The 25155-nt window shown below is 45.9% G+C and overlaps 1 protein-coding gene across 2 annotated transcripts in view; it reads left to right on the top strand.

Moving 5' to 3' along the window:
• NIPSNAP2 (nipsnap homolog 2) overlaps positions 1-23761 on the top strand; it is a 31003-nt gene extending 7242 nt beyond the window's left edge. Inside the window, exons 2-10 of one of the 2 annotated variants that reach the window (XM_040972771.1) lie at positions 5194-5333; positions 5425-5470; positions 8598-8692; positions 9002-9072; positions 10122-10262; positions 11383-11414; positions 18567-18661; positions 21632-21715; positions 22633-23761. In XM_040972771.1, coding sequence (XP_040828705.1) covers positions 5194-5333; positions 5425-5470; positions 8598-8692; positions 9002-9072; positions 10122-10262; positions 11383-11414; positions 18567-18661; positions 21632-21715; positions 22633-22697 — 769 coding nt within the window. In that variant the 3' untranslated portion in view covers positions 22698-23761. The remainder of the gene's footprint in view (positions 1-5193; positions 5334-5424; positions 5471-8597; positions 8693-9001; positions 9073-10121; positions 10263-11382; positions 11415-18566; positions 18662-21631; positions 21716-22632) is intronic. The other variant, XM_040972772.1, reaches the window with a different exon arrangement.
• The last annotated feature ends 1394 nt before the right edge of the window (positions 23762-25155 follow it).

Raw genomic sequence — 25155 nt, 5'->3', positions numbered from 1 at the left:
ATATTTCTAGATAGTTTTAGTGCATTGTGTTCTTAATTGTTATCGTTGTTATTTCTAAAGCCCCTATGACTAATTTAGCCAAAATCTTTCAAAACCATGATTTCTGTTTAGTGAGTTTAAAATCTAAACTAAGCACACTTTGGAATTATCCAAAGTGTCATCAATAAACCTTAAAACTTCCTACTTTGTATTTTATGCACCACTAATTTTATATAATGCCAGTTGCTGCATTGATATTAGACATGAAATACCTGCACATACGATGTTTGAAACACTTTAAATAAATGAACATTTCTAATTTCATTGAAATCAATTTCACCATGGTTTATTTGAAGAATTACCTTCTAAAACTTGAGTTTCTTTGCTTTAATAAGGAGTGAGTTGAAAACAGAGGCAGGTGTTGAGCACAGTGGGTTAAGCCACTGCCTGTGGAGGTGGTATTCCATATGAGTGTCAGTTCAAGTCCTGGTTGGTTTGCCTCTGATCCAGTTCTTTACCAGTATACCTGGGAAAGGAGGGCAGGATGGGATTCCAGGCTCCCAACACTGGCCTGGCCTAACCTTGGTTAGCTGTTTGGGAAGTGAACCCACTGTCTTTGACCCTTGTACCTCAGTAGCAAACCTGGAAAGAATCTCCTGGCTTCAGATTGGCTATGCTTCAGCCATTACAGCTACCCGAGGAATGAACCAGAGGATGGAAGATCTTTCTCTCTGTGTGTCCTTTTCTCTGTAAATCTGCCTTTCCAATAAAAACAAGTAAGTCTTTAAAAAAATTTTTTCAGTCTACTGCCATATATCCAGGTATTGTCCTAAGTATATTTTTAGAACATTTCTTTAAGTGTTTCTATCTACTTAGAAGGCACAGAGCAACAGAGAGAAGCGGGGAACAGCCAGCCTCAGTCTGACGCTCCAGTATGGGATGCCAGCAGCACAGGTACCGGCTTAGCCTTCTGAGCGCAATACCCACTCCTAAGGAATAATTTCTCCTCTTAATGCCTTCCTTTAATTCAGAAAAACAATGGGCTGTTGTTCCAGACAACTAGCAACCGGATAAAAGCATTAAGCATGTGAACTTACAAATTTACACAGTATGGATGAATACTGTTTTCTATAAGTGATGATTAAGACATATAAAAAAAACTAAGGTCCTTCAAAGATTAAAAAGCAACAGACTCACTGAACAAATACCAAAACTATTGCCAGCACGTGCAGTGTTTCTTACAGAGAAAACATAGTCCTAAAAGCACTAGTAAAAAGAGGTTGATAAAATTCTTTATGCTAGGTATGTGCTTGCAAGGAAGGAATCTCAACTGAACTTGAACTGTGGTTATGCAGCAAGGTGGAGGAATCCACCATGGGGGGAGGGGTATGGGAGGGGTGGGGGGAATCCCCAGTGCCTATAAAACTGTATCACATAATACAATGTTAATAACAATAAAAAAAAATTCATTAAAGTGTTACTGGCGGTGTCCTGAGAGATGGGTAAAGAGGAACAAGGGCGAAAAAGAGATCTTTTCCCCATGTTACATCTCCCTTGAATGTATCTCCTAATGAAAACGTTGAAACAGTCAAGTGGTACCCAAGTTGGCCTGTTCCAGTCACGCCTACTGTGCTTTGTATCCAGTTTTCAGCTGATGTGCCTCTAAGTAGCAGATTGAGGCACTCTCTCCTTTCTTTCCTTCTCTCCCTCTTTCCTTCTCTTCCCTCCTTTCTTCTTTCCCCCTCTCTCTTACTCTTCTGGGGTGTGTTTCTCTGTGTCACTGTACCTTTTAAATAAATGCGTATTTAAAGTATTGTTCTGTAATGTTTGTTCAGTAAAACAGCAAGTTGAAACGGAAGCCACTAATGCAGTGTGAAACTTAAACTACTCTTTTTAATTTTTTTTTTATGATTTATTGTTACTGGAAAGGCAGATCGATTTACAGAGAAAAGGAGGAACAGAAAGATCTCCCGTCCTCTGGTTCAACTCCCAAATGGCCGCAATGGCCGGAGCTGAGCTGATTCTACCACAGCAATCAGGAGCCCCTTCCGGGACTCCTGTGCGGGTGCTGGGTCCCAAGGCTTTGGGTTATCCTCCACTGCTTTCCCAGGCTGCAGGCAGGGAGCTGGATGGGACGTGGAACAGTCAGAACAACAATCGGTACCCACATTGGATCCCAGTGCTTGCAAGTTGAAGGTTTGTCCATTGAGCCAGCATGCCAGACCCAAGCTACTCTTATCTCTAAACAGAGCCATGAAAAAGTACTAGCAGTTTGCTCGATTCCATCTCCTGGGGACTTAGCTCTCGTGATTTTTTTTTTCTCTTGTTTAAGTTTCTGGTCCCTTTCCTTGATACCTGAGGCTACTCTGTTTTCCTTGTACGTTAGTCTGGTGGGAAGTTTGTTAAGTAAGCAAGTCTACTATACACATGAAAAACGGTCTGCAGAAAGCGGTGTCTCAGAGGTGCCAGGATCTCGGTCCCACTAGCCTATCAGCATGCAGTCTCATGAAGCAGTGGCTGAGCTCAGCGTATGTGTGTGTGTGTGTATGTGTGTGTGTTGGCTGTTTGGAACCCTAGCGCATCCCTGTCCCTAGACGATCTATGCAGGGACGGACAAAAAGAGATGCTTTGTGTAACAGAACAAAGATAAAAAAAAAAACTACGAAAAGCATGTGGTAATGGCTCTGGCCAGAGGTGGCGATTGCCTTGGGTTGCGCAAAGGGGCATGAATTCGAAAAGCTGCATTCTGCAATTGAGCCATCCGGGAATATGCAAGGCTGTCTGCAGAGATCAGGGTAGTGGTAGGAGAGGGATCATTACAACAGAAGGAAACCGCTAACTTTCTGCGGTGATGGCCATGACCTGATGCCTCTGTCCGAATGCATGAGCTGTAGATGAAGGAAGTCTGGCCGTCTGTGGATCAGGAAATTGATGAAGAAGATGCAGTTTGTCATTTCACTGGCCGTGTGAACCTGGAAAGGGTTGGCGAGTCGCGACGAGATTGCCATGTTTTAATGTTTTCAGTCATCATAGCGCACTGCCTATAGAAGGAGTTCCAAAATGTGCACTTTTAGATAATTAGTGCATTTTTGTTATGAATAGCATAATTTACAGAAATCTTTTGGGTAGGCCAGAAAGTCCCTCTGTGAAAAGGATAAAGCTTTCCCTACACCCCTTGCCAGTCACATTGCCAGGCTGTGACCTCTGCCAAGGCAGGTTGGTTTGTGGGAACATAGTGCTGATCTGTGCCCAAGGCAGGTTGGTTTGTGGGAACACAGCAGCTGATCGGTGCCCCAGGCAGGTTGGTTTGTGGGAACACAGTGCTGATCTGTGCCCAAGGCAGGTTGGTTTGTGGGAACACAGCAGCTGATCGGTGCCCCAGGCAGGTTGGCTTGTGGGAACACAGCAGCTGATCGGTGCCCCAGGCAGGTTGGTTTGTGGGAACACAGCAGCTGATCGGTGCCCCAGGCAGGTTGGTTTGTGGGAACACAGCAGCTGATCTGTGCCCAAGGCAGGTTGGCTTGTAGGAACATGGCGCTGTTCTGTGCCAGCTTGTCCTGTGTCATTTGTCTCAGACACACCAACGCAGCAGTGGCTGTGGGGCTACCTCATTCTCTTGCATGGTTGCATCGTTTCAACTTTGGGGTCTCCTCTTTTACTTATGGATATTCAGATGGCCTCTACCAGGAGAAAACTGGAAATGAAGAAATAGAAATTATTGTTTTTGTGAATTCAGCATGGTGTGCTTGTGCAAATACGTAGGACATAACTGCGAGTGGGATTATCGATCCGAAAGGCACTTTGGTATCATAAGGCCACACTGCCCTCTAGGCAAGTTGTGACAAGTTTGAATTCCACTCACAGGCCTTCTTCAGAGCTAAAGGTGCACCTGCAGATTCATGACCATTAAGTACAGTTTGTTACTTCAGTGTAATTTATCAGCGCATACAATAGAAAGTCGGTATGAAGTGAAAATTAACACAGTATGGATTAATGAAGTAGATATTCTTAGGATGGTTTTTTGGACAATTAAAAAAATCTTGATTCTGAAGTTAATGAGGTATAGAAGTAAAGAAAAAAGGGGAGTGTTTTTATTTATTTGAGAAACAGAGACAGAACCCTGATCCGCTGGTTTACTCCAGACACTGGAACAGCCAAGCCCTGGGCTGGGAGGCAGGACCAGCAGCCGGCACTAGTCAGGTTTTCCACAGGAGTGACAGGAACCCAGTTGCTTGAACCATGCCTGCTGCCTCCCAAAGTCTGCATTTGCTGGAAACTGGAGTCAGGAACCGGAACAAAGAACCTACCCCAGCTGGTCCACTGTGAGACAAGAAGTCAGATAAACAGAGAGAAGGAGAGACAGAGAGGAAGATCTTCTGTCTGTTGATTCACTCCCCAAGTGACTACAATGGCCGGAGCTGAGCCAATCCGAAGCCAGGAGCCTCTCCCAGGTCTCCCACATGCGGGTACAGGGTCCCAAGGCTTTGAGCCGTCCTCAACTGCTTTCCCAGGCCACAAGCAGGGAGCTGGATTGGAAGTGGAGCTGCTGGGATTAGAACCAGCACCCATGTGGGATCCCAGCGCCTTCAAGGCAAGGACTTTAGCCGCTAAGCTATCACGCCAGATCTAAGACAGGTTTTTAACCACTATGTTAACTACCTCTACCCAATTTGAACCAGAGGTAAAATAAGTTTTGACAGAACTAATTTCATTTTTCCTGTATATTTTCTTTCACATTTTTAAATCGTGGTAATATCTGTATATAAATGTGAGATTTGCTACTTAACCATTGGTAGGTGGTTCATTCAATGGCATTAACCGCACTGCTAACATACAACTATTGCTGCTTCCAAATGAAATCTTTATAAAAGTGAAATACAGTAAAATGTATCATTTTAAGTATTTGTAATATATATTCACAGTATTTTGCCTCTGTCACCACCACCCATCTTCAGAACTTTTTCATATTCCCAAACTGAAACTTTGTACCCATGAAACCAAAAGCTGCCCATGCCATGCCAGCCTCTGGCAGCAGCCTTCTAGCTTTCTGTTGAATTGCAGGATCTAGAACAGTGCCTAGAATCTGTTCCTTGCATGCTTGTGGAATAAAGCATACGTTATAAATGTAACAGTGTGTGCCATAGGCCCGGTCCTGGAAATGCCAGTCTGTGTGTGTCTGACTAGACTCAGGTTGCTTTCTTGTCTTTTCCGCAGGAGATTGACATCTTCCAGTAACAAAGCAAAAGAAGACAGCTGGCTGAAATCCTTGTTCGTCCGGAAGGTCGATCCCAGAAAAGATGCTCACTCCAATCTCCTGGCCAAAAGAGAAACAAGCAGTCTGTACAAGATACAGTGTGAGTGAGAAACGTGCTGGCCTCACGGTTGGCTTTTCTTCTCTCCCCCTTTTGTTCCTAAGTTTGTCGTGGGCTTTTCTTTTTGTTTCAGTTCACAATGTTAAGCCGGAATGCCTAGAAGCATACAACAAAATTTGGTACGTATGCCAAGCCGTCCTGCACGTGGGGAAAAGGGTACATTTGGTATTGGTTGGTTCGGCCAGCGGTTGGTAGAAGTGCTGAGAAGTGCTTGCATCCCATCACTGAGGCTGAGCTCTCAGAGGTCATTCAGCCAAGCTCCAGGCGAGGCTGCCCACATCTGACTCGCCGTGTTATCTGTTAGTCATGGGGGTGTTACTCTCGACTGCCAAGGCTGCAGGGAACCTTGCAAGATCACCTGCTCATCCAGGCTTGAGTCCTTTCTGCAGACTCTCCAGCCTGCCCGTGCTAACATCTGGGCAGCCGTTAGTCACAGGAGTGCAGTTCATATCTTTGTGACCTCCATTGTCTCCAGTTTTCCTCTTGGGTAAAACTGACCCATGAGAGTCCTGGGCGTGCGTGAGAACAGTGTCCACTTCTTCCCAGATCTTCCCATGTACAGGATCCAAGGCCCCTTGGCCAGTTTCCCTAGGATACAAGAAAGATCTTATCAGACCAGGCACAATGTGCTAAAGTCTGAAGACACGTCTTGCATTTCCCAGGATCCCATATGGGTACTGATTCATGTTCCAGCTCCCCCACTTCCCATCCAGCTCCCCTACTTGTGGCCTGGGGAAACAGTGGAAGATGGCACAAAGCCCTGGGACTGTGCACCCATGTGGGAGACCTGGAAGAGGCTCCTGGTTCTTGACGTCAGATTGGCTCAGCTCTGGCTGTTGCAGCCACTTGGAAAGTGAACCTGTGGATGGAAGATCTTTCTGTCTCTCTGTCTCTGCTTTAAATCTGCTGTTCCAATAAAAATAAATAAAGCTTTTTCAAAATAAAAAGAAAAAAAACTTGTCAGCTTTAAGAGTAGAGGGAGAATTAATTAGATTTTTTAAGTGATCCCGAATACAATGAAGAAGTATATTTTTCTTTTCTCCCATTTAGTGCCTGCCCCTTTCATGAGAAAGCAATGATCTTGTCTGCAGAATCAGCATAATTGTCAGGAGCAAAAAGCTGTTGCCATGCTGTTGTTTTTGGTTCTTGAAGTGTCCTGCGAAGTGTGACGTTGGCAAAGACTCCCTAGCTCACCTCAGCTCATTGCTCTGTTTGCAGAGTGCCTGAGAGCCGAGCAGATACTTGTGTCTAAGTATTTCCTCCTAGAATGAAAAGTCTTCTCTACGCCGACATCCCCTGGTTTATCCTTTCCTGTCTTGTTTTGCTCACTTCATCTCCTGTCTCAGGTTCCTGACTGTCCCCTCCTGCGTATGTCTGGACATCCTACTGTCACTTGAGGCCACTGTGCGCTCGCCATGTTTCACGTAGCTCTAGTCCTTAGTTCTTTGTGGTGAGTTGGCCGCTAAGGGCTGTGTGTCCTTCGTTTGACATGTGCGGTGGTTCTCATCGCTTGTTTGCCCCTCCATCTCTGTCTCCAAGCCTGTCAAGCCCCGTTGCCTAGGAACCTGCTTGCTGACTGCTCCTCTGGGCTCGAAGCTCTGCCTGGATTCCATCCTACCCTGCAGTCCGTGACCCACAAGTTTGTCAGATCGATCTGATGGATTACGTTTTGATTTGTTTTTTGTTTTTTTGTTTTCTCTGAAACTTTCAGCAGCTCCCTGTTTCCAGAACATAAGGACCTAACTCCTGCCTGGGTTTTAGGGGCCCCCAATAATGAGATTCTGCCCAACCCATCCAGTTCTGGGTACAAGCACTGCCTGCCTTACAACTCCCGTTCAGGTAAGGCCAGGGCTGCCAAGAGCAGATTTGGGGCCCCCAGCGAAGAGAATTGGCTACCAACCCATATGTGACTTTATGTTCGCTCCCAGCCCAGTCCTGTACCCCACCTCAGCCATCTGTACTAACTTCCTTCCTCTATGCTGGCTTCAGCCTCAGGTGGTTTGCTTCTTGCTCATGTCATGTGCCAGAAAAGAAACCCATTTCTATTTCCCACACTTAATCTTGCCCCATCCCTGACTTTTGTCAGTCTCATTATTCTGAACATCATATCTTAATTTAAAAAGTAAATGCCAACCTTAAACAAATACGCATGGTGTAGTCATGGTGGATCATAAATACCTGTAGGTTTTCAGTTAGTTAGACATAGGCCATTCAGAGGTTTTCTCTGTTAGCCGGTCACATACGCCTGGTCCTGAGACCCCCGATAGGGTGGTAGTCAGTAGCTTAGTTTCATGCAGCATCAGCAGGTAACGTAACCAGATCCCATTTCTGACCTGTGATGTCCTTTTGCATCCAATGTTGAACCTCTATGTGTTTTTCATCATAACGTTTCTAGTTAAACACTGTGTAGGTCTTAGCTTTTCTCTTGCTGTGGGAGTTACACCTCTTCCTTTGCCTGTGCATTAGGTGGACTGCTGTTCATCTGAGACCCTGCTGTGACCTTTGCTGGCTTTGCCACTGCCCACCCCGTCCGCTCAGTGGCCATCAAGTGGCTGCTGTGTTCAGTGTGACTGTATGATACTCTTGAATCCCCTCAGCTGGTTGAATTGAGCAGAACTTCATTAATGCTTCATGCTGTGTTTTTAATTTTGATGCTCTGCCATATAGCAGATTGAGATGGCTCCTGTGTTGTGTTTTGGCTCTGGCTTCTTCCTCCTCCCTTCGGGCCAGGTTGCTCTCTGGTCCCTAACCTTTGCTTGCGTGTGCCACCTCTGTGGTCTGCCTCTGCCTTGGCCATTAGTTTCTTTCCTTCTTTCTTCCTTCCACGGTTTTTTCTGCTGTTCGCGTGTCTTTCATCCTCCCTGTCTTTGGAGCCAGCAGAACTTAGCTTTTTATAAACACTGCATTCCTCGGTAGAACTTTCTTGTTTTCTCCCTGAAATGGCAAGGAGTAGACTGTGGTTCCTGGAATCTTGGGGCCATTGGTTCTTCTTTGTCATATTTATCCGCATACTTGAGTTTGCTTACAACTGTTCTATGAAGTTAGGCTATCAGAAACCTGAGCTTTTGTTGAATAGGATGTGGAATACAGCAGAATTCAGGTATCATATCATATAGCTGCATGTCATTTTACCCTATGTGTGCGAGGAGGTCAGAAAGCCTTAGATTCCGTTACTGACTTACATGTAGTTCACCCGGTAAAATTGTGTTGCTTGTTGAATTAATGTTGCTTTTCCTTCTCTTTAAGTCAGGAGGTGTTGCCAAAGATTCATGAAGATAAACATTACCCCTGTGCTTTGGTGGGGACTTGGAACACGTGGTATGGCGAGCAGGATCAAGCTGGTAGGAAGCAGAAATCCTTGCCATAAGCGCTTCTTCCTTAAGCCTCACCACTTAAGTCATTTTCTAACTCAGTGCTTGTCTTTTCATAATCAGAGCTTTCTGTTCTCAGCCGCATCTCCAGTAATACATTACTGATCTGTTGCTTGTAATGTTTGAATCTGTTGTGGAATGTTTGTGATATAACGTATAGGCTGGCACGTGGTACGTTACAGTTTAGTACTGCGTTATCATTGGGTGTATCTGAAGAATTCTGAAGCTAAGGATATCATGAAATTCTAAACGTCTGTTGTCTTCCAAAATGCTTTTCAGTCCACCTCTGGAGGTATGAAGGAGGCTACCCAGCACTCACAGAGGTCATGAACAAGCTCAGAGAAAATCAGGTAATCTTTCTGAAAAAAATGTTTACTGATTTGTACTGAAGAGAGTAGGTTTAGTGTACAATTAAATGTCATCAGTTTTCATGGAATATTCATTTTTTTTATAATGCCAATTCTGTCATCTGGATCCTCGAGGTTGTCGTTAAGCATGAAGTAACATGTACAATTCTATTGAAATACCCGTTTTTATTGTGAAAGTTGTGCTTTGAAATCAATAAACAGGGCCTGGCACAATAGCATAATGGTTAAGGTCCTTGTCTTGAACACGCTGGGATCCCATATGAGCGCTGGTTCTAATCCCGGCAGCTCCATTTCCCATCCAGCTCCCTGCTTGTGGCCTGGGAAGGCAGTAGAGGACAGCCCAAAGCCTTGGGACCCTGCACCCGCGTGGGAGACCCAGAAGGAAATTCCTGGCTCCTGGCTCCTGGCTTTGGATCGGCTCAGCTCTAGCCGTTGCAGCCACTTGGACAGTGAATCATCAGACGCAAGATTTTCCTCTGTCTCTCCTCCTCTCTGTACATCTGCCTTTCCAATAAAATAAATAAATCTTTAAAAAAGAAATCAATAAACAGGTACTTGGAGCGTCTTGATGAGCACAGCTGGTCATTTCACATACACCTGCTCTAGGAGCTGTCGTCCACATTTAGGTTCCTTCTCCTGGGCCTACCAGGCTGCACCACGTCTCCCTTGCTAGTACGTGCCTGTTACTAGGAGGAAGTTTTAACAGTCATCCATCATTCAGAAAGGAAGTCTTTTGTGTAGGTGCCCAGGCAGCTGTGCAGGACATTGCTGTTATATGGCCCTCACGTCACCTCGCTTAGGAAATGTAGCCTGATAATGCAGCATGGCATCTAAACCTGGAAACTTGCGAAAATGGAAGGGAGAGCTGTTTGTGTCCTGCCTGATCAACAGTTAGGAATTGGGACTGCGTCAGACTGGGACCTTTCTTTATCCTACTTGGAATAGTACTTTGTGGGAAGAGAAATGTTCCTAGAGGACATTTGTACAAAAGCGTTGCAAGATTTCATGAGCACGTCTTTCTCCACCCAAAGGAATTTGTGAATTTCCGCAAGGCAAGAAGCGACATGCTCCTATCCAGGAAGAATCAGCTGCTGTTGGAATTCAGTTTCTGGAATGAGCCTGTCCCACGCTCAGGACCCAATATATATGAACTCAGGTCTTACCAGCTCCGAGTAAGTACTGAAATGCAAGTTACCCGTTCCACCCTTCCATGACAAGTCATAGGCTCTCCCTCATGCTGAAGCAAAACCCAATGTGTTCTCCAATGTGTAGGTTTCACATCCTAGCTTAATTCGATTTTGTTCTCCCTGTGTTTCTTTCGTTTCCTCTCCCGTTCCTCCTTCTCTGCTAAGTGCTTTTTGTCTTGAATGATCTCATACATAAAGTCCATTGTTTGGTGTTTTTCCAAATAATGCATCTATTTTAAAGAAGAAAGATCTAAAGTACAGGACCACTCAGTACAACATAAAGTATCTACTGTGATTGAACTAGAATAAGCATTAATAAACATTTGAACTATTGAACAAATTGTACAGCGCTATAAGAGTACAAAAGCAATAATCTTTTATATTTTCTAAATATTTCCCACTACGCAAATACTAAACAGCCCCAAGTGGCATTATTATTTTCTTAAGTCAACACATAGCAAGTATATAATGCATAATTATCAGGATGAATTGGCTTATCCATCATCTTCATTTCTTTGTGTTGGGAACATCCAAAACCCTCTCTTGCAGCTGTTCAAAACACATGATTGATGGTTTTCAACCTTAATTGCACTGTTGTGCTAAAGAATATTGGATTCGCCAAATTAATCAGCTCTACCCCTAAACCTGTTAACCTCCCCTCCGCTTGCCCCTGCACCCCTCTACCATTCCCAGCCTCCTGGAGCAGCAGTAATACACAGAATACAAGCACAGCACATCTTGCTGATCTAATAATCACTTTTACGTTGGAAGAGATCAAGGAATGTCCCTGTTTGATGTCCAAGAGTGAATTTTTTGAAATTGTATTTTTTAAAGTTTGAATGGGTACCCACAATTTATTCATGATTTTAGTACCTATGAAAGATGCTGCTAATTATGGTCTTAATAACCATGCCTGAATAATTTATTCTTCCGTTGTTATATTTTTGAGTGAAATCCTGTTTCTCCACCACGAGATAATAACCATATTTTACTACTTTTTTTGTTATAATCCCCTATTATGAAAAGTTCATTTTTAAGTTTTATCACCTGATGTTTTTATATGTTTTGATAGAACTAACAAACCAAAATCTGATTCTTTTTTCAGCCAGGAACGATGATTGAATGGGGCAATTACTGGTGAGTATATTACTGAATTAGTCTTTAAGTCTTGATGATCTATGGACTAATCCTGGGAAATAAGGCATCTTGAATAATGCTCTCACTTTACCCTCTTTCATTGTTTTTATGACATTTTTTTAGTCATATACAAAACTAGAAAGAACAAATCCCTTGGTTTCTTCAGTTCCTACTCATTCCTTTGCTACACTGATTATCAATGTATTGCCATCCTTGTTTAGCTGTAACTCCTTGTATCCAGAATACGAAGTCCCACATGACACACTGTTTCATCCATAAAAATTCAATGTATATTTTGCAGAGAATTATTTTTTAACAGGACGCCAGTAGTGTGTAAAGATATATCATATCCTTCTTGGATATTATCTTTGCTAAACGGTACCTCTGTCACATAAGCAGAACTGTAGTGCGGTGATTATTTCCTCTTCATATTTCAAGTAACAGTATACAAGCTTTTCCCTAAATTGAGTTGTAGATTGAACACAACCTTTATCCGAATCCCAGCAGGCTCTCGAAGTGCAGAGGACCCAGATTCCCCAAAACAACCTTAAAAAAAAAAAAAAAAACAGAGAGGACTCAGTTTTCTCTATTTTAAAACTGACTAAAAGCTACAGTAATCAGGACATTATGGTCTTGGCATGCAGGCAGGCATACAGGCAGTTGGCATTGTGACAAAGCCAGTTAGACTGCCATCTGCAACGCTGGCACCCGTGTGAGTGCTGATTTGAGTTCTGGCTGCTCTACTTCCAGTTTAGACTCCTACTAATGCGCCTGGAAAGATGGCCCAAGTCCTTGGGCCCCTGCACCTGTATTAGAACCCTGGCATTCCAGGCTCCTGGCTGTGACCTGACCCAGACCCGGCCATTGCGACCATTGAGGAGTGAATCAACAAATGGAAAATCTCACAGTGTCTCTCCATCTCTCCCTTACTCTATCACTCTTTCAGATAGATAAGTGTTTTGTTTTTTAAGAGAGAGAAGAATCAAAGTCCAGAATGTGGGAACAATTGATTTTTTTTTCTAAGACTTATTTATTTACTTGAAAGAGTAATAGAGTGAAAAAAACAGAGGCGATCTTCAATCCACTAGTTCATTCCTCAGATACCTACAACTGCCAAAGGTGGGCTGGGCCATGTCAAGGTCAAGAGCCATGACCTTAGCCTGGTCTCCTCACGGGTATCAGGGACCCAAACACTTGGACAATCTACCATCTGCTGCCTTCCCAAGTGTGTTTTTAGAAAGCTGGTTTGGAAGGGAAGGAGCTGGGACACAAACTAGACCATCTAATATGGGATGTAGGCATTCCAGATGTTGGCCTCACCCGCTGCACCAAAACAACTGCTTCAAAGCAATTTTTAACAGATATTCCAGTGTTACTTCAATGGGGAGAAGGCAGCGTTTTCAACAAAAGGTGCTGAACCGCTGACTGTCCTTGAGAAATATGAACGTAGGCTCCTATCCCGTGTTACACACAAATATGAACGTAGGCTCCTATCCCGTGTTATACACAAAAGTGAGCTCACACTGGATCATAGACCAAATGTAGGAGCCAAAATATAAAGCTTGCATAATGGTGAACACAGCTGCCTTCCAGTATATAGAAGTTTGGGAAAATTGAGGCCATTGGCTCTTGGGACCCCCACATCTGCCGTGGGAGATGCGTCCAATCCAGCAGCCTATCAGGACCCATCCTGATTAAGTGCTTGGTTCCCTGCCATTCACCTGAACAGCTGGTTGTCTGACCTGGTCCAGCTCTCACTGTTGCAGCCTTTTGGGGAGTGAACCAGTGGATGGTCTATCTGCCTTCCAAAATAAAAATAAATAGTAAGTAAATATAACTAAGTGATTTGTAAAAGGCAATTGATATCTTTAACATAATTAAATCTTTTGCTCTTTAAACAGCATCATTTTTTTTAAAAGATTTATTTATTTTATTGGAAAGGCAGATGTACAGAGAGGAGGAGAGACAGAGAGGAAGATCTTCCATCCGATGAATCACTCCCCAAGTGGCCACAATAGCCGGTGCTGTGCCAATCCAAAGCCAGGAGCCAGGAATTTCTTTCCGGGTCTCCCACATGTGGGTGCAGGGTCCCAAGGCTTTGGGCTGTCCTCTACTGCTTTCCCAGGCCACAGGCAGGGAGCTGGATGGGAAGTGAAGCTGCCAGGATTAGAACCGGCGCCCTCATATGGGATTCCAGTGTGTTCAAGGCAAGGATCTTAACCATTACGCTATCGCACCGGGCCCATCATCATTTTTAAGATTTGTTTATTTGTGTTTGAAACTCAGGGCTACAGAGAGAGGAGAGACAGAGCTTTAGTCAACTGTTCACTCCCCAAATGGCCACAAGCCAAGAGCTTCTTCTGGGTCTCTCCCATGAGTTCAGGGGACCCACGTATGTGGGCCATCTTCTGTTGCTTTCCCAGATGTGTAAGCAGGGAGCTGGATCAGAAGTAGATCAGTCAGGACTCGAGCCAGAAACCATATGGATTGACAACGCCCCATGCAGGTGCTTAGTGGTCTGTGCCACAGCACTAGGCCCATAGAGCATCATTTTTAAATTAAAAAGACAATGGACTGGGAGAAAATGTTTGCAAGTCCTATCTGATAAGTGACATACAATAATGATATATAAAGAACTGATCCAATTCAATAATAATACAAACGACCCAATTGAAAATGTGTAAAGGACTTGAATCAAGAGCTCTCCAGAGAAGATACAGAAGTGGCCTATGAGCAAATGGAAAGATACTCAATATGATTAATCATAAGTGAAATGTAAATGAAAACCACGAGGAGGTGTCATCTGCCCATTAGAGTGGTTACTGTGGAGAGGACAGAAAATAGGTATTGGCAAGGATGCAGAGCGATGGAAAGCCCTTTGTATGCTGTTACGATGTTACATGGTCCAGCAATTATGGAAAACAGACTTTTGTGACAATCATTATAACATGAAATTGTTGAAGATTTCTAAAAAAAAAAAAATTAAAAATGCATTTATAGTGCGACCCAGCCATCCTACTTCCGAGGACTCAGTGAAATGAATTCAAAGCAGGATCTCAAAGAGGGGCTTGCCCCGCCGTGATCACAGCCTCGTTCCCAGTAGGTGAAAGGCGGACGCTTCCTAGGTGTCCATGAACAAGGGAACAGGTGAAAAAAATGGTGCACATGTGGCCTGGAATATGAGTCATCCCTGAAAAAGAAGGAAGTCCTTTCTGATGCTACAACATGGGCTTGAAGACATCACACTAAATAGAATAAACTGGCCACAAAAAAAGTAATGTTTGATTCCGCTTACATCAGGAATCAAAATGCAGAAAATGGAAAGCTGGTTGCATAGGGCTGGGTCAGGGAACAGGCTGCCTTGGTGTTTAATGGCAGTAGAATTTCAGTTGTACAAAATGGGAAAGTCCTAGAGATCCGTTGACAACAATGTGAATATACTTGACACAGTTAAACTGTGCTGTACCGAAGGTGGTGCGTTTTGTTCGTCGTTTTAGTGCAGTAAAAATAAGTAAATAAAAATTTTAAGTAACTTTTAAACCTTGTTTTCATGCAGGAAGAATTAAAAAAAATTTTTTTCACCAAAAAGGTATGAATGCCTGATGAGTGCATCAAACGCTGTTCAGCATCCCTAGTCACGGACATGCAAAGTGAAGCTGCAATGGGCTGCCACTTCACACCCACCGGAATGGGAACACACAGTGCTGAGGTTGTATAGGAGCTGGAACGATTGGGTATCACTGAGATAAGAATGAACTAGTAGTCCCTCCACAAGTTGGGATAAACCTCAGAAACTCAGCAGGTGCATACTTCAAGGTCAGGGACCACAGGTGATAAGATCTCATTTTCTTAAATGTGCAGAAAAGACTGCTCTGTGGTGACCCTATTGGGTTTCTTGAAGTACAAACGTCAATGATGATTGCTGTACAATTCTGTAAGTATTCGCTTAAGCGAGTCTCATGACATGAGAAAAAAAAAAAAGCAAGAAAGTTGCTAATGGACACACTTCTCTTAGTAGAACGTATACCACAAATTCAAGAAGGATCCAAGGTGAAGCAATTGATGAATCCAGGAAAATCAGGGCTGGAACAGGGATCCAACACCCGCACTCTCTGAGGCTGCCCAGCCTGGCAGCCCTGTGGTTGCCTCCGCTCCTCTGCCACCCACACAGCAGCCGGGAGCAGTCCCACAGCTGTCCCAGCCTGCCTGGGCTGAGTGCTGTAGGGCCATGCGGCTGATGGAGCGCCTTCCAGCGACTCCATTGAACTCATTGCTGAACCATGTCCGTGACCGCTGATGACAAAGCAACAGTTTTCCCCAGGATGCTGTCCAGCTGTGATAACAGAAATTTAAAAAAAAAACACACACACACAAAAGAATATAAAAGAGCCTCAGTGATTAGGAGGAACACAAAAATAAGTTGTTGGTCATTCATCAGCTAAAGTCTGGGCCTGAGACTCACAATGGGAAAAAGACAGAAAGAAAAGTAGGGTTTGGTGGAAATCGCTTTGTTAGTTTCGCTTTCTCTCCTCTCCAATACTTCTGTAAACACAGTATTTCTTTGAGAATATTTTCACTTGAAATCCAACAATAGTTTCCCAACATCATTTGCAACCAAACAGATCTTTGCCATCTCTGGAAAAGCTTTTGGGTACGTACTTTTCCCTGTAAGCTTTTCATATGTGCCTGCCTTAATGCTTTTTGTTTTACGAATGCTGGGTTTCTGTGCCTGGCCAAGAGCTAACTGGGTCAAGTCCTGATTCTGCTAGGGAAAGCCGTGGGTGCGGGTCACTCAGGCCCCCTGCTCTCGGTGTCTTCCTGTGACTGACCGATTCGTGGCATTATCTATGTTCTTTTCCAGCTGGGAAATCTCTTTGTTTTGCATGAAATTACTCTTGAGATCTCTTCCAGCCTCAGCACAGGATTTTTTTTTTTAAGATTTATTTTAATTTTTTTTATTGGAAAGGCAGATATACAGAGAGGAGAGACAGAGAGGAAGATCCTCCATCCGATGACTCACTCCCCAAGTGCCGATCCGAAGCCAGGATCCTCTTCCGGGTCTCCCACGCAGGTGCAGGGTCCCAAAGCTTTGGGCCGTCCCCGACTGCTTTCCTAGGCCACAGGCAGGGAGCTGGATAGGAAGCGGGGCTGCCAGGATTAGAACCGGCGCCCATATGGGATCCCGGGCGTGCAAGGTGAGGACCTTAACCACTTGCGCCATCACGCCGGGCCCAGCACAGGATTTTAATGACTCTTCCCTAATGACTTTTCTTCTCAGGTCATCAGAGGCTAAAGAAGGCAAGTTCATTATTTATTTCCATTCGAAAACTAGGAAACAGGTATTTGATAGGATGTTGACTTTCCTAGGCACCATTTCACCGAAGCAGTTGTCCCAGCTGTAATCATTTAGGTGATCATCCAGCGTGATCACCCACTGGTGGGATTTGCACGTGTTGCTGATTAAAATGTGCTCCTCAGGGAGCCCACGGGGTGCGCCAGGCTACTCAGGGATGTTAGAATCTGTTTATAAAGCCGGTTGAGCATTCCGTTTATATTTTGGCACGTAGGTCACTCTGTAAGATGGGGTGTGAGCTCCTCTCCAGTGCATGCTTCTGAATATTCGCAGGCTGGGGCAGGTACGTTTTCTTTGCCTACCAACACCAAATTAGAAAAAAAAAAAATGCAGAATGAAGTGAACAATCAAGGATTTGTATCACTGTCAAATGAAAGCCGATGTTCTTCCTTCTGAACGGAAGTCGAATGCGCATGAAAAATGATTTCTTTAATTTCAGTAATTTACCAATGAGATTAACTTGCTTGCCGATTCATCGTCTAATTTTAACTATCAAGGTGAAAGAATTCAGCGTCAGCAATATTTAGCCCAAGGCGGGGACAGGGGCAGGGGTGGAGTCGGATGAAGGAGCGATGGTAATGGAAGACCCCTCGTGTACTACCTGAGACCTGAACCCTCCACCCTGGTGACCCCTGAGTTCATGGCTGAGCTGGGGGGATGGGGGTGGAGACGGACCTGGCTTCATGGCTCGCAGAGCAAACTGCTTATGTCTCCTTCTGTGTGCTGCTTTGAGATGCTGGAGCCCCATTGCTGTCTAAGTCCGCTGAAGTGTCTTATTCCGGCAGAGCTAGGTCTCAAGGCCTCACTGGAGACAGAAGCGGATTGGGATCAATTTGTCAGTGTCCATGTGTTTCAAGTGAACTGGAACGAGTGTGTGTCCCCCCTCCAAGTCCTGTCAATTCTGGGACGCTGACATGAGTGTGACTTTGGACTAGAGCAAAGGCTGGTGTAAACTCAGCGGGTCACCTGTAGTTGGTGTTTCTTACTAGACATCAGCTCGACTCCTGCTGATGGCCCTCCTATGCCACTGGAGGACCCCTTCTTGTTTATTTCCACCTTCCAGTCCAAGCAAAATGCTTTTGCAAAAAAAGCGTGAACATTTTTAGGAATTAGATACATCACTAGACACAAAGCACCTGCCACAGCATGGAAGAAGATCTTGAAAAAACCAACAACTTTTCTGACAAGAAATTCTAAAAAAAAAAAAAAAAGGTTTTGGATGAATGTCTGTTTGTAACCATTTCCCTCCCACTCCTTTATGGCAGTGATATCGCAGTGGCCAAGACATACAGTGTGCCCAGTCCCCTGTGTGCTGCCCGCAGGAGAGCAGGGTCCGTGCCCAGTCCCCCGTGTGCTGCCCGCAGGAGCAGCTGGATCCTTCTCAGAGTGCAGAGAGAGGGCGTGTTCCTCATGAGTTGGCTGTCTCCATCCACATCCTGGTGTCTCACTTTCGGCCTCATTCCCTGGAAACGGGGCCTGCAGCATCTTGGGTGTTCCAAGTTCCAAATTTCCTCCCCCTCTGCTTGGAGTCTTCTCTCTGAGTTGAAGGCTTTCTGCTGGTTTTCCCAACTGTGCATGGAGAATCTGCAGCGCAGTGCTGTTGTTGACAGTCCTGGACACTGCCTCCCCGTGACCCCCCAGGCGATGAGCAAAGCTACAGAAAAGGATGTTGGTGTCTTACAGGCCTCACAGTAACTTCTGGTCTTCCTCCCAGACAACCTTGCCCTGAGCGTGGAAGAAGGTTCGTTTCTGATTGTAACAGATCTGATTGACCATCTGAACCTTGTGTTCTCTCAAAGGGCTCGAGCGATTCGCTTCAGACAGGACAGCAATGAAGCTGTTGGAGGCTTCTTCTCTCAGATTGGGCAGCTGTACATGGTGCATCACCTCTGGGGTATGTATTCAGTAACTGGTGAGAGTGGGGATGCTGGTGGGAGAAAGAAGACAGGTGTAGCAGGCAGCCATAGGAAGGGGAGGAGGAACCCAGAGTGCTCCCCGCCTCCCTTTATACTTGGACTTCCTGTTGTCCCCAGAAGGGTAATGCCCCGACTCACCGCCTACCTTTGCATCCGGGGCCTGATGTCCCTTTCTCCTACAGTTGTGTCCCCACCCATTTTATTTGGCTCCATCCTTCCTGACTTTAAAAGCCCGACCCGGGTCTCCTGCTTTATCTCTCTGTGCTACAGCAGGAACCAGGTCTGGGTAAGGGCCTTGCTGGTCCTTTGGCAATGAGGTCTCAGGAGAAGCACAGCTGTACTCCAGCCATGAGAATCAGCCGAGGTGTTAGTTTGCCCCCTGTGGTGGTTCTGCCAGGTGTAGTGGCCCTGACTCCCCTTTCATGTTTTAGTTTAACAGGTATCAGAATGGCAAGCTTAAAGAGGACACGAAGTACAGATACTATGACACGAGTTCAATGTGTAGAAGTCACATGTGGACTTCTCTCCAGGCACGCTGGAGAGCTAGGGTGGAGTGTAGAGAACGGTTCAGTCCCATACACTTGAGGGAAATCAGTAAAGGGAGAATACACACTCAACTTGGGGATTCGCTCTAGACCAACAGGCACAGTAGGGAAGGAAGGGCTGTGCAATGTGGGAGACCGAGGAAATCAGAGGGGTACTAGAATCCTGCTCCCAGAGCTGACCAGCTAGGTGGTAGGGCAGCTGCAGCAGCCTCGGTCTGAATGGGTAAGCTCAGGCAGTAGATTCCCTGCTTTTCACCCTAAGAGTCTGGGCCAGCACCCCGTGCTCAGGCTGCATAGATGCTGACTCAACCAGGGCTGCTGTGCCCTCGGCCACCTCACACATAGGGCTTCCCAGGGATTGAGGAGGGCACAACCCTGTGTGGGGCAATGGTTGTCATTATTAGACCTCGTTCGTCAGAGTTCCACAGGGCAGCTGGGCTCTGATTTGGCCCCACGGATATCTGCATTTTCAGATGCCGTGGGTTTAGAAACAAATGTGCCCAAGCATGTTCCCTGTCTTTTGAGACTGGACCACACGTAGTTTAACCTTACCAGATTTGAGGGCATCTCTTTCACAGGTAGCGAGTGTGTGTGCTGACCAGGGGATAGGAGCTCCCCTCCTTTGCAGACATCCCTGTACATGACTGAGTGGAGCTGCACGGGTCAGAGCCAGTCGGGAGGAGGCTCCTGCGGGCCGTATGCACTGGCTCTCACCAGTAGTTAACCCAGGCACTCAACCCGTTTGCACCCAGAGCACTGGGATTAGGACTTGTGGATGGAGGGCAGTGGCAGGCTGTGAGCAGACGAGCTCTGACAGGTTGAGGGGTTGGCCCTACACTGAGGACTCTGGCTTCACAGAGCTGCAGCCAGATGACAGGAGTCCACCACGGTGGTCCTCCAGGCAGACGAAGTCAGGAGCACCCTGGACCTCTGGCATCTGAGAGCTGTCAGCTGCAACTCACCTGTCATTTCTGAATCCGTGTCTTTCTACACCTTCCGTTCACACCAGTGTCCACTGTTGTCTCCAGTTGGTGTCCCCCATATCCGCTGCCCAAATCCTGCCTTGTGGGGAAAAATGTATTAGAGTGTGCTACCCACTGAGTTTCTCAATTGCCCACCCCAAAAACTTAGCCCTCTGGCTTCCATTTTGTTTGGAGAAAGAGCCGACACTTACCAGGTACCACTAGTGTGTCAGTTACTGGATTGCTCTACGCATCATCCCTATTCATCCGCATACCCACCTGCCACGGCTGAGATACCATCTCTGTAGCTCCTAGCCAGTGATAACTCAGCCAGAACCTGTGGCTTTTGAGTGGCTGAGCCAGGCTCAGGCCTCGGAACATCTGGGCCTCAAAGCTCATCCCTTCACAACCCCAGCACCCCTGCCCTTTGCCCTCGCACTTGGTACCAGGCCTCCCCCGACCCCCTGCCTCCTCGCCTTGCCTGCCCCTTCCACCACCTTGTCTACAGGCTGTTCCTCCCTGTGTGAACACGCTCAAGGGCTGTGCTCCAAAATCCTGCCCCAAGCCAGATGTGTGTTGATGGATGTGACCTGGATCTGTAGGAGAACGGTATTCAGCTATAAAATGGCATGCTACAACAGGATGAACCTTGAGGGCATCGTGCTGATGGCAAAGAACACAGGAGTCTGCTTAGCTAAGGAACCTAGAATTGGACAGGGTAGGATTTTCTTAGGAAGAAAGAAATCCCATGGGGACATGCCTGTCCCCAAACAGAGACCAGAGCCCAGGGAAGGAGCAAGTTTGGAAATCATTAGCCAAGGACTCCATTTACAGCACCAGTGAGACTGAGTTACAGGACCCCAAGGACCATGTGCTGCCTATCACAGTGCTGCTCCCATGCCCAGAGCATCTTACTTTCCTACACTTGTGTGTCACGCATTCCTTCCAGTCACCCGGTGAGATGACAGCTTCCAGGCAGACACCTCCCCGGTGCTTGCAGACTCTGTCCTTGAACTCATCAACGTGCTCAGCGGGCCTCTGCCGTGCCTTGCCTTGCCTTGTCTCTCTCTTCTCCCCTGCATTGATCATGGTTTCCTGCACAGATCACCCAGTGCTTTGTAAAAACTGAAACTGAATTTGATGTTGCTTCTCTGATACGAGTTCCCACATACAAATAGAACATGTCATTGAAGAAATTCATTTGGTGTATAGCGGCATGGATGGACTGACCAGGAAAGATCCGGGGAAGGTTGCTGCGCTTCTCCCGCAGGGTGTGAAGTAATTTTGCTCAGAGTTAGCAGCTCAGGGTTTTCACAGATCAGTACTGACCGTTTAAGGAATGAGAAACAAGTTGATGACCAGCTCAGCGGGTGCACCAGTGGAAATGTGGGGCGTTGCGTTTGCTTCTAAGCTTTGCTTTTTCTGTGTGCTTATTTTTAAGCTTACAAGGATCTTCAGACCAGGGAGGAAATCCGGAACGCCGCCTGGCATAAACATGGCTGGGAAGAGCTGGTGTACTACACAGGTAACGCGCATGGCATGCATGGTACGCGTGGTAACATGCCATGCATGTGGTCTGGCACACTTCCCCGACCCTTAGGATCTGGTCAGCTTACATCATTACCCTTCTTTTGTAAGATTTCTATATTTCCTGAAAGTACATGACACAAAATTCTTCCTGAGCCTTCCCTTTCTGAACAAAATGGTCCATTCCCCAAAGTATCGGTCTAAAGGCATAGTTTGAGAGACTAAGCATTCTGTATGTATAATGAGAGTGAATATGTACGTGGCTGTGGGTGGTGAGACCTTGTTTGTTGTATCTCAGTGAGGAACCAGTTGGGCTGAGAGAACTCTATAGTACTGACAGGTACCAGTCCCCAGCAGATGGCATGTCAGGTGCATCTGAGCCCATGTACTACCACGAACATGGAAGAGCCATCCGTGCGCAAAGTTGATGCCAACCTTGTCTTTTTGCCTCAGAAAAATCACAGAGCATGCATGCTTCTGCTTTCCCAACCCCACCACTGATCCCAGAGGTCTGGTTTCCAGGCACAGAGTAGCCACTCCTTTGTGTAAGCTCCAACTCAAGTGCCTGGTTATTTGGTTTCATATAAATTGTATGGGACTCCACATAACCTTTGCGGAAGTCTCCACTTTTCCTTACCATTTGCACTCTGCTAATTTCACACAAAGAAAAACAGTCTCCGTGTAGGATCTGTTTTAATAGCGCCTTAGAGGACGCCCCCCCGCCCCCGTCCTTGGCCTGTTGTGAGCTTTCCTAAGCAAGTTTTTCTCTCTGAGATGAACCCCCGGGTTCCCCAAGGTTCCGGTTTTGTCAGGTAGCACGTCTCGCTCTGCGTCACAGCGACCCCCTCCGACCCGTGCTTCTGCCGTCGGCTGTCCAAGAACCAGCAGGCACGGTAACCTTGCTCCTTCTTTCAGTCCCACTCATTCAGGAAATGGAATCCAGAATTATGATCCCGCTGAAGACCTCGCCCCTACAGTAAAGCTACGGAGCTCCTATGTGCCTACACACGTTGACGTGACAAATATCTGACATCGCTTAATGTTAATTGTGTATCAAGTTGGCAGAGAAATAACTGATGTGTCCACTGCTGTATATAGCTTCAGAGAGACCTCTTTTCTTTGAAACTGACATGATTGCAAGAAAGGAAACTGGCGTTTGGGCGGATGGTCAGCAGTGCTCTGCAGACTTCTTTGAAACACCTCCTTGGTGGTCAAGCTTCCCAGATAACACCCTGCCATCTCTCCCCACTCTCTGGGCAGAGAGGGCCCAGACTGAAACCTGAATCCTCTCTAAATCAGACGCCAACCGTGGGGAGAAAAAAAAAGAAAACAACACTAGCCATTTATTTATAAAAAAAAAAAAAAAAAGTAAATCTGTTTTATAGTTACAGATTTTTAGCAAATTTCTTGTATCAGGAAGAAATGCAGATCTTGTCATCGTTGCATTATTGATTTTGCCAAGTCTCAAAGCAAGAAGAAATGGTGAAGATGTTCTGATTCCCTCTCATGTTTAATTAGCTTCCGAAGCTGTGCCCGGGACTAAGCTAGTAGTGGTGGGCAAAGGACATTTCATCAGTAACTCAGTCTTCACACCGCATGTGGGGGTGTATGTGTGAGAGGGCTTGGACAAGTGGCTCGCATATTAATTCAAAATGAACATCTGGAACAGCACTCATTTTTTCGTGCTATTTTTCTATAACAAGTAGCAACAAGAAGCGGTTTTATTTGTGACCTCAGGTGATCTCTGGTTCGTAGTATAATAAGCTCACAGCAAATACTTCCAGAATCATCTCTGAAGAGTACATGTTGAGACCGAAATCAGCCTGACGCTGCCTTCTCTGCCTCACTGTATTTGGTTTCATTTTTTTTTAACAGTGTGTCAGTTTTGTGGCTGTCATCATGAGAAAGCTCTGTTGACAAAATGAAAAGAATTGGTGTGTAAAGTCAAAGTGTGAATAAGTCTCATGTCAGATGTCAAACTTTTACATGTGAATGGCTTTCTCCAAGAGCATATACAAGCCAATAAAAATCAACTTGATTTTCACACTGTTTTGGTTTTGTGCACTTGTCCTGAGATTGATGTATGCTGGTGCCGTGGGACATGAGACAGAGCCTGGCATAAAACCCTGTGTGCTAACATCGAAACTCCACTGACTGTCCGAAGAACTTTAAACCGCTGTTACCTGCTGCGAACTTCCGGGTAATGGTGTTCAACGTAAGGAAAAAAAAAAAAAAACAAAACTTCTGTCCAGTCTCCTTGTGAGGTTTAGTATAAACTACATTTGCGCTTCCCACCTCTGAGTCTCACTAGACTTTGGACCCCGTGAAAACAAGGCCTGCGTCATCTTTGTCTGTCTCCCCCAGCCCCCTGGCTCAGTGCCTTGGCACAGATGAGCTGCTTGTCTTGCATTTGCTGGATGTGTCAAATGAAGGAGCTGCTGAGGACCTGGGATTGTGGCGAAGCTTCCTTGTTGACATGGACATCCCATTGGAGACTCAGCTGCTCTACTTCCGGTCCTACTTCCTGCTAGTAACTCCTGGGAGAGCAAAAGAAGATGGGTTCCTGCCGTCCCTGTGGGAAACCAGGCTGGGGTTCGGGGCTCCTGCAGTGATTTGAACAGTAAACCAGCTAATGATAGCTCTGCCTCGCTCCCTCTTTGTCGCCCTTTCAAATAAACAGTAATTGGGTTTTTTTTAAGGTTTTTTTTTTTTTAAGGCAGATTTACTGACAGGAAAGAACGAGAGAAAGATCTTCTGTGTGCTGGTTCACTCCCCCAAGTGACCACGACAGCCGGAGCTGAGCTGATGCAAAACCAGGAGCCAGGAGCCTCTTCTGGGTCTCCCACAGAGGTACAGGATCCCAAGGCTTTGGGCCATCCTTGACTGCTTTCCCAGGCCACAAGCAGGGAACTAGATGAGAAGTAGAGTAGCTGGGACTCGAACCGCCACCCCTGTGGGATCCCAGTGCATGCAAGGCAAGGATTTTAGCCACTGAACCATTGCACTGGGCCCAAGTCATAGTATTTTGCCCCACTAGTAACCAAACTAAGTTTCCATTTCTTGGCTATTAGTCTGGTGGGCACTACTTATACAAGTCAGCTCATTTTTAACTCTCACGCATGTGTGGCTTTTAAATCTGTTCCGTAAAATAATTATTCCATTCAGTGAGCATCCCTACCACTTAAATTTTTTTTTTAATTTTCATTTATTTTGAAAGAGTTACAGAGAGGGCACCACACAGTGGCTCAGGGGCTAAAATCCTTGCCTTGCAGCCGCCAAGATGCCATATGGGTAGTTGTATCCCAGCTGCTCCACTTCCCATCCAGCTCCCTGCTTGTGACCTGGGAAAAGCAGTTGAGGACGGCCCAGAGCCTTGGGACCCTGCACCTGCATGGGAGACCCCGGAAGAGGCTCCTGGCTCCTGACTTCGGATCGGCT

The sequence above is a fragment of the Ochotona curzoniae genome, unplaced genomic scaffold (assembly GCF_017591425.1).
Source record: "Ochotona curzoniae isolate NIBS_2020 unplaced genomic scaffold, NIBS_Ocur_1.0 contig_2321, whole genome shotgun sequence".
Classification (NCBI taxonomy): domain Eukaryota; kingdom Metazoa; phylum Chordata; class Mammalia; order Lagomorpha; family Ochotonidae; genus Ochotona; species Ochotona curzoniae.
This window is presented reverse-complemented; position numbering and strand designations above follow the sequence as displayed.